This window comes from Pararge aegeria, chromosome Z (genome assembly GCF_905163445.1).
Source record: "Pararge aegeria chromosome Z, ilParAegt1.1, whole genome shotgun sequence".
In the NCBI taxonomy this organism is placed as follows: domain Eukaryota; kingdom Metazoa; phylum Arthropoda; class Insecta; order Lepidoptera; family Nymphalidae; genus Pararge; species Pararge aegeria.
The window spans coordinates 16,795,184-16,809,234 of record NC_053208.1 but is presented as its reverse complement, the minus strand read 5'-3'; the positions used below and the strand labels follow the sequence as shown (position 1 = coordinate 16,809,234).

At 35.6% G+C, this 14,051-nt stretch overlaps 2 protein-coding genes across 3 annotated transcripts in view; one reads left to right on the top strand and one right to left on the bottom strand.

Moving 5' to 3' along the window:
* Positions 1-1,845: 1,845 nt before the first annotated feature.
* Positions 1,846-3,148, bottom strand: LOC120636189 (flightin). Of its 2 annotated transcripts, XM_039907539.1 has the most exons (4): positions 2,991-3,148; positions 2,685-2,895; positions 2,097-2,360; positions 1,846-1,973 (listed from the first exon to the last, which is right to left on the bottom strand). In XM_039907539.1, the coding sequence occupies exons 2-4, from the start codon at positions 2,879-2,881 to the stop codon at positions 1,958-1,960; spliced, it is 477 nt and encodes a 158-aa protein (XP_039763473.1). In that variant the 5' UTR covers positions 2,882-2,895; positions 2,991-3,148; the 3' UTR covers positions 1,846-1,957. The 2 variants fall into 2 exon arrangements, with proteins under 2 accessions (XP_039763473.1, XP_039763472.1); XM_039907538.1 differs by having other exon boundaries at positions 1,846-2,360.
* Positions 3,149-3,468: 320 nt separating this feature from the next.
* The window catches only part of LOC120636601 (V-type proton ATPase 116 kDa subunit a1-like), a 68,058-nt gene continuing 57,475 nt past the window's right edge, over positions 3,469-14,051 (top strand). Inside the window, exons 1-2 of the mRNA XM_039908146.1 lie at positions 3,469-3,650; positions 4,031-4,168. The gene's annotated coding sequence lies outside the window, so the exon portion shown is untranslated. The remainder of the gene's footprint in view (positions 3,651-4,030; positions 4,169-14,051) is intronic.

Below are 14,051 nucleotides of genomic sequence, written 5' to 3'. Positions count from 1 at the left end.
CATGACATATATCGAGCATCTATTTTAGTACCGTTTAATACCTATCGTAGTCTGGGTCCCCTCGGTCATTGTAATATTTAATTATGTTCAATTTGGCTGATTGCCGACTCTACCTGATAGGTAGCCTTACGCTTTGGCTACTATCCAAGCGATTACATTCACTAAACTGTCAAAGATAAGTTATTTTCTACAGTTATTTTAGATATCGCGACATTGAAACTTTTCGGTCTTTTGTCACACCAGCGTGAGATAAATGCACACGATGTTTAATGTTTTGAGTGCTTTATATTTATATAATGCTATACAGATCGGTAATAATAAAATTTTTGTATGGCTATCATTCACTTTTACTCAAACGTAAACTCTGCTCTCTAAAGATTGCGCGGGTACAGTAGGGTACCAACACGTTAAACTTTAGGCTTTGTGAGAAAATTAATTAAAACTGCTGAATGCATAAACCAACCGGATCTTATCGTTCACTACATCAACAATTTGCAGTGTATGATAAGTCCAGCGCTAGACTCTTGGTCGGAGTGCTGGGCATTGGTATGGCGTTGTATCGAATTAAAATACGAATGATACTAAAATTCCAGAGTGAAATTAACAAACAGCGTCTTTTATAAGGATTGCTAAAAAACAAACAAACTGAAAAGGGTATAATATTTTTATAGCTGAGTTTTGAAGTAAATTGTGTGACATCATAATTATCATCACCATCTCTAAACTTCTGGGTGTAGGCTCATAGGAGAGAAAAGTAAGAAATCTACCCAACACGCTGTCTAAATGTTATGATACTTTAAATTTACGATAATTAGTTGCAAAACTATAAGATTTATGTGATGTGATTAGGATTTATAACAAAAGAACGTTGAGTTTATGGGCAATAAATAAAAACCACTACCACCACTAGGTGAACATTTTTGAACGAGGGCCTATTGATTAACGGTTAAATTTATTTAAAGTATAACACAGAATTTAACATTTAGCATAAGATTTAAAAAAAAAAAATGACTAATGTTTCTACCTTTTTTACATACGGTTTTGCCCTAATTTTATATCTATATATTTATTATGACAAACAAATTGGTGTGGTTTTAGATTTCTTAATACCTTATTTTCAATTAGCTCATTATAATACGATAATTTAATCTATGTATAACTCAAACATACGTTTCAGTACGGCTGAGCTGATTTTGAGACGTCTCTTACAAGTAAATAGATGATTATACAGAGAGTGATGAAGGTGGATCCTGATCAATCCAGAATCGATTTCTCAAATAAAGATAAACCTTTTTGATAACCTAATTAAGGGTAAAGTCCTATATTTATAAGTTAGAGATACTAACTACTGCAGGAAGATTATTAAAAAAAATAAGGTTTAAAATTGAATTTGTGTGGGAAAGCTTTACAGAAGGTTTACGCAGTCACGGATAACCGTTTGAATGTTCGATAATATATAAATATTTGTTATGAAGCAAGCTAAAATTTACTACGCTGTCAGTATTTGAACAATTAATTGTTAACTGATAGCGCTATTGAAATCAAGTCTATTCAAATTATAAACGGTGTTATTGGACTTTTTAAACTTAATAAAAGCTAATTAGGTAATGTGGTTTTTATTTAGAGTTTATAAAAAAGGTTTGCATGTTTCGTTAGTAGGTACTAATTAGATGCTACTGACATCGCTTCGCATTTTCTTGAGGTAATTAAATCGCTTTGCATTATTAAAGTTCATAAGGATAAGACAAACACTCTGAGCAAGTTAATTATAACAAGTCAAAGGTTTAATTAAAAGCTATGTCAGTCACAACGCAAGCAAGGTATACTGAAATGGAAACAAAATTATAAACTTAACATTTATTCTTCGTTCAAATAAGAAAACATCGAGAGAGGAATGCGGACGACTCTCAATCGCACAGTCGTGTTGGTTCTTCTAAAGCGAGCGCCAGGTGTCGGATCACGACAAGGAAATCCTGTAACATTGACACAAAGTTCACGATGGGAGTTCGAGATGGGGTCCGCGTAGCAACTGCAAGCATGTGTTAGAGCGAAGCTATAGGTACACAGCGTTACTAATTCCCAGTTTGGAATACTTCCTCGAGATAAGGGACTTGGTATGGGTGCGTTGGAACTTCGCCCCGACGGAGATGTGATAAAGTAGGGAGGTGTCTCTGCTGTACTTCTTGGAGCTATAGCTGCAGCTCCTCGATAGGTAGGTGCGAAGAGCGCGTTCTCCCCAAGTCTGAGGAGTTGGTCTCTCGACTGGTATGCCATGGTTACGCTTGTCCAAGTAGGTGATCAGGTCATCATAGTAATTCCTCTGGTAGTCGTAAAGATAGTTGTATTGGGAGAATTTGGGTCTGGAATCCACAAAAGTTATTGCACGTTAGTCCTATTTTCTTAAACAATCCAATTTAAGAGTTGAATACTATATTAGGAATATTTTAAAAAGTAAACGTTTTATAAGGCTTGTAATACATTAATATACTTAGTGATATTCATAAAAAATATTTAATCTGCATTAGTTATGCAAATGCATTTAGTGTGTCCGTAATAAAATTTAAATTGTCGTATGGAATTTAATGTAATACTTACAAATTTGTGTTGCTCTAAAATTATTACGTTATTTGTTAAGTGCCAGGCGGCCTGGAACTTTTATAAAAGTGTATTTGTTGGATACTGACCTAACCCAGTGTTTGCAAACGAGTCTCTTGTCTGCGGCGTTTTCCAGTTTCTGAGGCGGGGGAGGTTCGGCTTCCTCAGCCTTAGCCGGCTCCCCAGCAGCGGCGGGCGCGTCACCAGCCGGCGCCGCATCTGGTGCAGCAGGTGCCGCTTCAGGGGCCGGGGCCGCCGGGGTCTCCTCTACGACATCATCCCACATGGTGGCAGGTTATTCTGCGAAAAGCCACTATTATTGTATGCAAACACAACTAAAACACAAACGTATTCCCGATCATCCACTATGATTGTAAAGTCACTATGCCACGAACCTAACAGGAGGCGGAATTGAAGAGCGTGTGAAGAGGTTGGCTGTTCGTCTACGACTGGTGCTGGCGTAGCCTGGTGTCTCGGCAGCCACCCGATATATCTCCCTTTGACCCCAGCTGACTGTCGTAAGCGCTGTTGGGGTTGCCAATGATTTTCTGTCGATACACCGGCTGTGCATCGCAAAATTGTCATGGCTAATTACCATGCCAATTTGTGTTACGCTTTGATGTATTTGAGCAAAATGTGTTATTTGTAGAACGCTTGTCAATTGGCGCATTTGCTTCGCGTATAACAAACAAATTAATACACCAGTCCGGGCATTTGAAATAGTTGTAATTAGGAAAATATACTCGCGTTTATGTATTTTTAAATTAACTGTGTGCTGCCAATTTTTGCTAATCACGTTTTGTTTCGGTAATCACTTGCTCTCAATAACTTTGAACTTTAAATTAGAAAATGTTATTGTCATAAGTATTTATAACTAAATAAATCTTCATTGCAAATATATATTTAGTGAATGCGGAAAAGGGTTATAAATTACTGTTCTACTGAAATCGGTTTACCTAATTACGAGTATGTGCCAAGATCGACGGATGACAAGATTATGCGAAATCATAAATTTCACCAGTCAAGCTCGATTACTCTATACTAATTTATCCAAGGTTTGTGCAAACTGTCCTATAATTATTAATAAATACATTTTGGTAACATGTATAACTAATGCCACGTAAAAATAGTTCGGTCCGTTCGTATCGGCCTAGCGGCGTATTTTAAGATTTTTTTTTTATAAATTCTATGTAAGTTTTATTTATGGGTTACTTAATATAAATTATATAAATTCAGTCATTAAATTTTACACTGTTTTTTCACTGCCACGGCTCTTTTAACGTAACATGACCTATATCTGACTTTTGAAAGAAAAATTGAGCCTTCCTTGGGTTACGACCTTTTCATATTTTTGTCAGCACAATGGCCTTCGCACACCAAATCGACTCAACATTAACTCGGTGCAAATTAAAGCTTTGTTATTCATTTGTTTCAGGTGGGCAACGAATGGTACACTCGTCGTATAGTACTGGCATAAAAACACTGAAAAAGGTCGAATATTTCCTTGAAATAGAAGACAGGTTGTGTGTTGTGAGAAGAGCCCTGACGGTATGAATCAGGATCATATGCACAGGTAATAAATTTTATAATATTATGTGTAAATGAATATTCAAGGAACTGCATATAAGTAGTTAACGTTATACCGTTCGGTATAACCAGAACATGTTAACCCGACTAAGATGTGTAAACCAGAGAAACCGGAGCGAAGCTCCAATAAACCCGGGCGGTTTTGTCAAGCGGCATGAGCCGGATGAAAGCAGAACTTATCAAGTAGTTTGTTCGTGTCGGCTTTGTGGTTAAACAATTAATGAAGAAGCAAATGTGCTGACCCGAATATGACGATACAGTAACAAATTGGGTTTACATCATGTCAACCGATAATCTTGCACCGTCACAATCTAGTGCAGATCGAGTTCAGCGACTATGTGCATCTAGTTTGAATTTGTGAGTACACCTTATGCGGGGTCCATCAACTCTGCGCTGTCCAATACGGGATTTCCACTTCAGTACCATTGTACAATTATTCAAAAAATCGATTTTACTAGGTATATCAAACATCGATACTGATAGGTAACGTAAGTAAGTGTACCTACCGAAATTTAAATAAAAGTGCGGAAATATGTTTAGGTGTCCATCGATCATTCAAGAATAGAGCAATGGCATGTCGTGATTTTTTGTATAGCTATTTTTAGCACGGACACCTACCGATTATGGGCCTGAGGCATTTTTTATCCTGGGAAAAATACATGGTTTTTGTTTTATATTTTCACGTTCAAATAATAAAATTATTTCGATATTATTATTAGACAACGTTATTAGAAATCTTGGAATAATACTAGATACTCTTTAGTCCAAAAATAGCACGCCTAAAAGTACTAACAATATAAATGCAGAATTGCGATTGTTGGTTTGCTCGTCAGGCAACTACTTTTTCTTAATGACTTAAGTAGGAAAGCCAACAAACATAAACGAATCCACGGTCTTGTATTCCTATAATAAAGTGCACTTTGTTTAGTTGAGATAATTTCAAATACACATCCTAATATTTGTCCACTCTAAGACTAAGTTTAAATGGTTGAGGGAGGTCGCGCTACACGAAAAAGTACAACTTGTTTCATTAAGGTTATTACGGATACACTACCTAATATTTATCCTCTGTAAGCCCAGGTTTAGAATGTGGAGTTATGTCCCGTTATACACAAAATAGCAGCTCTATTATGTGCGCAGTCACGCGTATAGAGAGTCAAAATAGTAATTTATATTCATCTGCCCAGCCCTATTCAACTGTTTATTTGCTCGCGTTTTCTGGTTAGCGCGCAATTACCGGCGATCATGCAAACATTATTATTTATTATTTATTATTTATGAATAATTATTATTATTTAGGATAGTTATCGTTGTGTATTGTATTCATTGTTGAAGGAGCATATTAGGAAATGGATCACAAGGTTCAGGATTAATCTCTAATATTCAAAATAAATATGAAAATTTTTCTGTTTCTTTTTTGCGTACTTTGCCAGCCCGATGCTTTTGTTCTCAGGGTCGTATCATTATGTTAGATAACACGTAACGTTACTAAAGAATTATGCATGTATTTCCCGAGATAAGCGCTTTTAAACACACAAAAGATATCTATTGAGCTTTATTATTTTTTGTTTTAGCTTTAAATTATTAGTATACATTTAAGGCAATAACTATCACGCACATAAAAATACCAGCCATTTAAACCTAGCTGTATAAGCTTGATCCATTAAAATTATCCTAGGAGTGATGCTTCACAGCGTTCTGCGTACCTATAGAGTAGTTTGTGGTAAACTAAAGGTTTATCACGCTTTAGTGGAAACCCTTTAGTAATATTCTAGATAAAGTTATATGCTTTAGTTTCGGGCAGCTATTTTAGCAGCAGAACTCTCAGGGCTCTTAAACTCTTAAAGCAACTAAATAAAAGCTTTCAATATAAACGGAGGAAATGATGAAAGGCTTAGTACTTAGATAAGTTTAGTTATTTAAGGTGCTGAGTGCTTAAGGTGTTGAGTTAAATTAAACTATAAATAATTTTTTTTTTTTTTTCTTTTTAAAACATATTATTCTTGACACTATTTCTGACGAAATGGTTGTTCCCTTTACACGGATCAGTAAAATATTCTCGAAAGAAAATTTACTTCTAACAAAAATTTGAATCACTTTTTTCATAATTATATATATTATAATAGAGTATTATAATTGGTTGCTTATAACAAGGCCAAAAAAATACATAATGTTTTATATATACTGGACCCGACGGCTCCTATAAAATATCGAAAAAAAAAATCGAATTGCGGTGTCACATACTAAAATTTAATCTGGTCATGTCACGATATTAAAGAAGAGTACTAGAGGTACGGTTTCTTATGTAGGTACTATTTTTTTTTTACTCTTACTATATACTATATTATCTTGCACAATCGTGTTTTCAATCTTATACTTGGAAGTATAAGATTGAAAACACGATTAAAGATTATTATGCTCTGAAATTTGCCGAAAAATATTACTAGATAATATTATTTTTCTTATCATAAGATAAGAATAATCTTATAGTTATCTTATTCATTTTTAAAATTGTGTCTGATTTCATTAAAGCGACAAGAATGCCATGCAACAGACGAACGGAAGCACGAATTGAAAGAAATTATACTTATTATTATTCCCTATTTAATGTCGACTTAAACCGGTAAATAACATATTGTACAGTTGTTTTGTATTTATGTCAAGTACTAAGCATTTCTATTGGAAATAACAACCATATAGAACTGTAAGCCTCCTTCACCCATCTAAGGGTTGAACTTCGAATTCCGGAAATACATATTCCTTTATTTGTATTGTGGACAGTGAAGTGTATTTCATGTGAAAGTTTTACGTTACCGACCAAGAAAATATGTATATTAGTTGACAATATTTGTTGAGAATCATCTCCGTCGTGAAAATTATTTTATTTTCGATTAAATTATTTTGGTGAGCGTCCGAATTGTTGCCTTAAATTATTTTCTATTTTCCCAGTATTACATATATAAAGCGTAATCACAATGGCACGTGTAAATAACGCCTATTGTGTGTGCGTCTGTGGTACCAAATTTTCCTGCATTATTAACTAACCACTATGTCTATTTAATTAGCTAGCTATATTGACAAATGATTTATTCACAACAGATGCTCACGCAGATGCAATGCACAGGTTGAATACAACAAAAGACGTATGTATTCCAGTTTAATCGAATACACGCTTACCTGCATCAGAATCCGATAGAGCACTATTACCAATCATTATCTCTAATGGTCCGGAAATACGCTTAGAACGGGATGCAATAGATTCTGTACGGACGAGGATACACCTACTCATTCATTTTTGTTGTGCTCTTTTATTCAGTAATACTTCAGTACATGATTGTTAGGATTTTCTGTCTAGAATTTTTCAATAAGATGTTGAATGTTGAAAATGAAAAACTACTGTATGCCAACCCTAAAATTTAATTCGAACGTAATTGTCCTTTATATACAGTATTCTAGTAACTGGTTGGATCTTCCATTCTTGTTAAAATTATAACTTTTTCCAAATTCAGCCTACACTGACTTTCCATTTCGCGTGTAACAAGAACTAACCTCACATAATAGACAGTTCCATCCAGTACTTAATTATCTCACAACAAATCCGAACTGCGTTTATGTACCTATCATAGTGCGTCTCTGGATAATGTTATTTTTCTCTTTCTTGAACTATTACTTACTTTATAACAATCTCACTCAGTGGTAATAATAAAGCCTAAGTTGTTAGCTTGCTCACATAGGGCTGGCTGTTAGGTAGCAGTAAAATGAAAACCGTATCTCAAAAAGTTTCTACGCTATATTATTGGACTAGAGCGGTTCCATTGACCAGTCCAGCTAGTTCATTCCTATCATTTCTTGGCCGCCAGAGCTACGTAGTTAATCTTGGCTTAAAATTTTATCATCATCATTATTATCAACACATTATCAGCCAAATACAGGGCACGGGTCTCCTCCTCAGAATGAGAATGGTTTAACTCGTAGTCCACTATGCTGTCCAAGGGCGGATTGGTAGAATTTACGCAACTTTAATAATATTACAGAACTTTTAGCTATGTGGGTTTAATTCCTCACCATTAGGCAAGTCATATTTAAAAGCATAAAACGCAAATAACTCCGCAAAGTTAGTGGTGTACCGGGGAACGAACTCGGTCCTATAGAAAGGGAAGCTGAACTCCTAACCACTAGGCTATCAGCGCTTTAATAGTTAAAGATTTACACGCTCATAATTGTGGGTTATGTGCCAGTTGTTTGTCCGATAGGTGCCAATTATTCAATTGAAACTGTCTAGCACATCGATGGCCCAGCGTGATCATAACTTACGATTCGTCAATCAGTAGTGTACCACAGGCAGGTGAGGTTGGTTTTAGTACCAAGGTTAACTAATTATTTTTTACCATTGGATTATTATATAATATATAAGATTGGTCGTCAGAATTCAATATTTTGCCTTATCTGTCACGAGGCTAAATACGTGGGCGGCGATTGCAATTCCAATCGACTGTCTGATGTTGCGCAACCAAGATGTCAGGAGATTCCTTGAGCGGCATTCCGAGCCACTTTCTTTTGCGACTTTCCTATTTTACATATGCTATAACTGACATATTAATTATACACATTTTAAATGGTGTAGTGGTTTTCCTTTGCCCTCTTCTCACCAGTGTACCGGTCAGATTTTCGTGGTTTTAACGCCATTGCTCTGGCGACCGCTTGGTCATCTTGGCCGTTGTCTAGGAGGGGATACCATATGCAGATGAGGTTGACATATGTGGCGAACCAGATGGTATTGCCTCTAGCGCTTACCCCATTAGTGTTTACTTTTATTGTACACCAAAGAAAAAAAGTAGTTACAGAGATATAAATACATATCAAGAGAGTACAATTTGGTGGCCTTATCGCTACATAGCGATTTCTCCCAGGCAACCAATGGCGTAAAAGGAAAAAAACATAGAAAAGAGGAAGGTGGGCCCTATCTTGATATGAATAAAATATATCAATAGAAGTTGCGCTGTAAGATTTTGACGTGACAACGTCTTATAATTCGATGGAGCCGGCTGCACGCATGAAAAAACATGACGTATGCGGCGTTACCTCGCTCTGAGGCGTTCGATTCAAGGCTTGAAGTGCAAGCGAGAGCGCGGAACGAGCGACAAAGAGGCACAGTCGGCCTCCGCGTTCGACATCTGTCTCTTTCCTACTTGAGTGAGCGATGCGCCCGCGTGGACAGCTTCTATACAATAATACATTTACATGTTTTCGGCAAGGATGAAGTGCAGTGAAAAGTGAATGTGGTGTCAATTGTTCATAGCAACGATAATATCTTTCAAACAAATAAAATTAAAATTTTCTTTCGAAAAATGCAACCATTCCATCAGTATTTTCTTACGACGTTGTCAACGTTCAACTATCGTCAGTAAGCCGACTTTACAGACAACCAATTTTTTTAAGTATTTAGAAAATTTTCATTTAAAGACATACCTAGTTCTCATTTTTATACCTAGTGATATTTAATGGACCAAGTAGATAACCCACCTGATGGTAAGTAAAAACTTTCACCTATAAATAGAGCAAAACTTCGCAGGGCATGCAAGCAACATATCCTGATAATGTGCCGCCCGGTTTCCAACAAACTGAGGCGTAGGTGTTAAACCTCATGTGTAATTACAGTGCAACCAAGCCCTTTAGGACGGAACACCGCAATGCTGCTTGAAAGCACAAATGAGCACGCCGCTAATACTTCACTGAGTTCATATATTATAAGTGGGAGTGTGGTTTCCACCATGATACCACCTTACTGACAAAGAAGTAAGTAAGTAGAAACCGATTAGGACTTCCGCGAGTGGCGTGCACTTCGTACGTTTACAAAAACACAGCTGTTTTGCCAAAAGTTTGTAACAGAGCAAGTGGTGTGTAAGAGAGGATATTTTCCATTATATGCTATTTTCTTGCTTTATGCCTACCCTGTGCACACCACTGAAGCCCGCTACCATACTTTCTCTGCCCTCTTAGACTGCTTCATCACCAGTATAATATAGAGGGCTAACTTAGGGAGAAATTTAAAAAAATTATACCAAGCCTTTGTGTTCACAAAGAAAATTATGCTAAATTTTCTTTATTTCAAATTTTTATAATACAAGTGGCCGCTTTTAAGACAAGGTTTTTAGTCGCTCACTAAGTATGCATTTGTATGTATGTAAGCCAAAAAAATTTTATTAAAAGTGCTTTTGCATAAAATGGACTATAATATTACCTATGTATTTCAAAAGACCTTCGGTGTATATTAGCAAGATATTTTCTTTGGCATGTAATGATTGATCGCAACAATACATAGTATTGACAAATAATTTGGCTTCAATCATTGAGTCGTTTCAATGCGTTGATGTACATGCCAATCTACAGGATGATGCTTATGTCTTAAATGATTTTTAATCCCCGACGCAAAAACCAAACCACGGGATGTTATAAATTCGACGTGCACGCGCGTGTATGTGTGTGGGCTGTGGCTGTCTGTCATATTTACTGAACGGATCAACTGATTTTGATTTTGTGTTTTTTGTTTGAAAGGTGATTTAGTTGGGATTTTTTTAGCTATGTTTGATGAAAATCGGTCTAAGATGGCCGCTGCTACAAAATGCTGGATTAGATATTTTTTCACAGCTCGCTCAATATGCGTATTAAATGAAATGGCTTGACTAGGAGAATGAAGTACGTTAAAATGAAAAGTTGGCGGTTTATAAAGTTTTAATTCTCAAGGTTTATGAATGAATAAAGCAGTGAATTGAAGAGTTAAACACAAAAAAATGCATTTTTTTATTCTTGAAAGAAAAAAAGAGAAGAAAAGAGGGGAAGAGGACGATCGATTCTGGATTTTGTGGAACAAATGAAACGAAAGGTTGTAGTGGGGACGTATAAAGAGTTGAAAGAGAGGGCCATAGTTAGAGAAGCTTGGATAGGGCTACACTGAAAAGAGCTTAAGTCAAACTCTTAAGTTAAAGAAGAAGATTCAAGCAGACTATTTGAATCGTCTAAAGTAATTACTGTTCATACTTACGAATCGACGGCTGCTAAAAATGACGTGGCAGTGCCTCCATGAACATTTTTACAAGTAATACCTTACTTGTAAAAATGTTCATGGAGGTCTAATACATATAGATACCGAGTATGTCTGAATAACTGCTATACAGGGGACAGCCTCCTTATACAAAGACGCTTGTAATGAAAAATTGTGTACCAGGTTGTGATTTATTTGACGGCCGATTGGCGTAGTGGGCAGCAACCCTTCTTTCTGAGTCCAAGGTCGAAGGTTCGATTCCCAATTCTGAAAAATGTTTTTTATTGTCTTAGTGTTTAACTGGATATTGTAAGTATTTATGTATATTATTAATAAAATATTCATGAGTCATCTTAGTGCCCATAACACAATCTACGCTTATTTCGGGGCTAGAAGGCGATGTGTGTATTGTCGTACTTAGTATGTTTATTTACTAAAAAGTTCTTAAAATAAATTTCGAGTAAGTGTCCTGAAGAAATTGAATGCTCGATGCTCTTTAATGAAAATCTATAGCTAGACTATAACAAAGCGGTTAATGTGCAACTACTTTAAATCTTCACTGAGCAAGTGAAATTTGATCCAAAAATAACCCTACCTAAATAACATACGACTCTACTCGCCCTATGTCGACCCAGCTTTTTACAATACGCATAGCCTAAAAAGCTATAACATGGTAAATAGCTTGCTAACGGTAATGTTGTCTCGGTCGATATACTAAAACACGTAATTACAAAAGATATTACATTTACAGCAGTTAGAATTGTTTTCTCCGATAATAAAATCCCCTATCATTAACATAAATTAAGCTCACTCTATATAAAGTATTTCGATTAACGGACGATGCTTTAAACAATTAATAGAGTAGCGACCTTGTCATGCAAACGGAGAATAATCTATATTTGTTCCGTCACGGGCAATAATATTTGCATCAATAATTACAAAATCATCACGTTGACTCTATCATAGGCGTATCATTTACTCCTACATGATTTATAGGTTGTGTTACTTATCGTGCAACCACAGACTGATCTCTAGTATCTATTATTAAATAGCCATTGCGGCGTAGCAGTAAACTATTAGTTGAGCTTTTCTTATTGACAGGATAGTAGGAGAAAGATGGCACTACTCAATTCAGTCTATGCTCTAAAGATTTTGGATTAGAACGATAGATGCAACTTTACAACTGTATGTGTATGCAACTTTACCGTTGTAACATGAAATATAAAATATTTAAAGAAAATTGTATTGATTTCACCATTTATAACTCAAGAACGGCTGGACCAATTTTTATGATATTCGTTTTTTTTTTATTTCTCTAAGTCCGGAATAGGATAATTAGTATTCAAATATAATATTTATAAAAAAAAAATATGTTTGGCGGTGTAAAGTTTGCCGGGACAACTAGTTTAATTTCGGTCCCCATAATTTGGTATCTATAACAATACCCATTTATATTCTCAAAATCAGCTTACTTGATGTAGGAATACAAAAATCGAGCCAAATAGCAAAATGACAATTTTAATAACTGGACAACGATATGGTAAAGCCCTTGTTTATTAGGTGTCAAAAAACCCCACGGAAATAGTCTTCAAAATTTTGAATATATTTCCTAGAATATCGAATAATTAAAGAAATAAGAGGCGATGGATTAATGAGATGGAAGGTACATCACCACGAAATCTCTTGTACTATTTCAAAGTTGTAACTTGGTTCGTAATTTCTCACGTAACTTGTACATTAATTAAAGGACGTGTTCTAAGAGCCGTACGCTAAACACGAAATATCTGAATACCTAATAGAAATTGTTTGAAATGTGATCGTCTTTATTTAATTTCACTACCTTAGCCTTGACTGCAAGTTCTCCTGGTGGTAAGTGATGGTACAGTCTATGATGGTAGAGTGTAAACTTGTAATGGCTATGGCCGTAACATTAAGCACATGACCACCCCTAAAACCGGCGAAAACCGGAACGCTAAATCGTTTAGTAGTTGAAGCTTTCCTTTTTCTTCAACTCCAAACATTATTATTTTTCAAATTATTTGATATTTCAATTTTTTTTGCTTTAAAGTTCCAAATTGCTCATGCCGGATTAAGCCCGACTTACAGCTTTATAAGACCACAGCGTTAACCACTACATCAGGGAGTGAGTCACAATTACAGACCTGTCTCAATCTTACTAGCTCTCACTAAGATATTTGAAAATAATCTATTAAATCACTTTTAATAACTTACTACACCCTGAGCAGTATGGCTTTACGAAAGGTCTTAACAAAACGGATGCAGGCGCTAAACTTATTAAACATGTTTATGATACCTGGGAACGTTCACATAATGCCATGGGGTTTTTTTTGTAATCCATCTAAAGCATTTGATTGTGTTGATCATAAAACCTTGCTTCTTAAGCTAAGCCAATATGGTATCATAAACGTTTTACTTTAATTTGGTTGCCTCTTATCTCAGCAATAGAATCTAAAGGGTTTGCATAAATTACATAAAGTCTCAAGGTTGAAATAATTCAAAGGGTGTCCCACAAGGCTCGATTTTGGGTCCTTTTCTATTTTTTAAAGCGGCTGACATCGAAACTATATTTATATTGCAGAAGTGAGCTGTACGATCAATATATAAACTTTAATCACGCGAATCCCTCCGTGAAAAGTTTAAAGAAATAGGTATACTTACTGTATCTGTTAACATTGTGAACAATATATCTATAATAATATTGTATTTGTAAGACAACATTTATCAAGTCTATACAAACAAAAATTGGATATAAACAATCGATAAACAAATTCCTTAAAAGCCGGCAACGCATCGGTGGCTCCTCTGG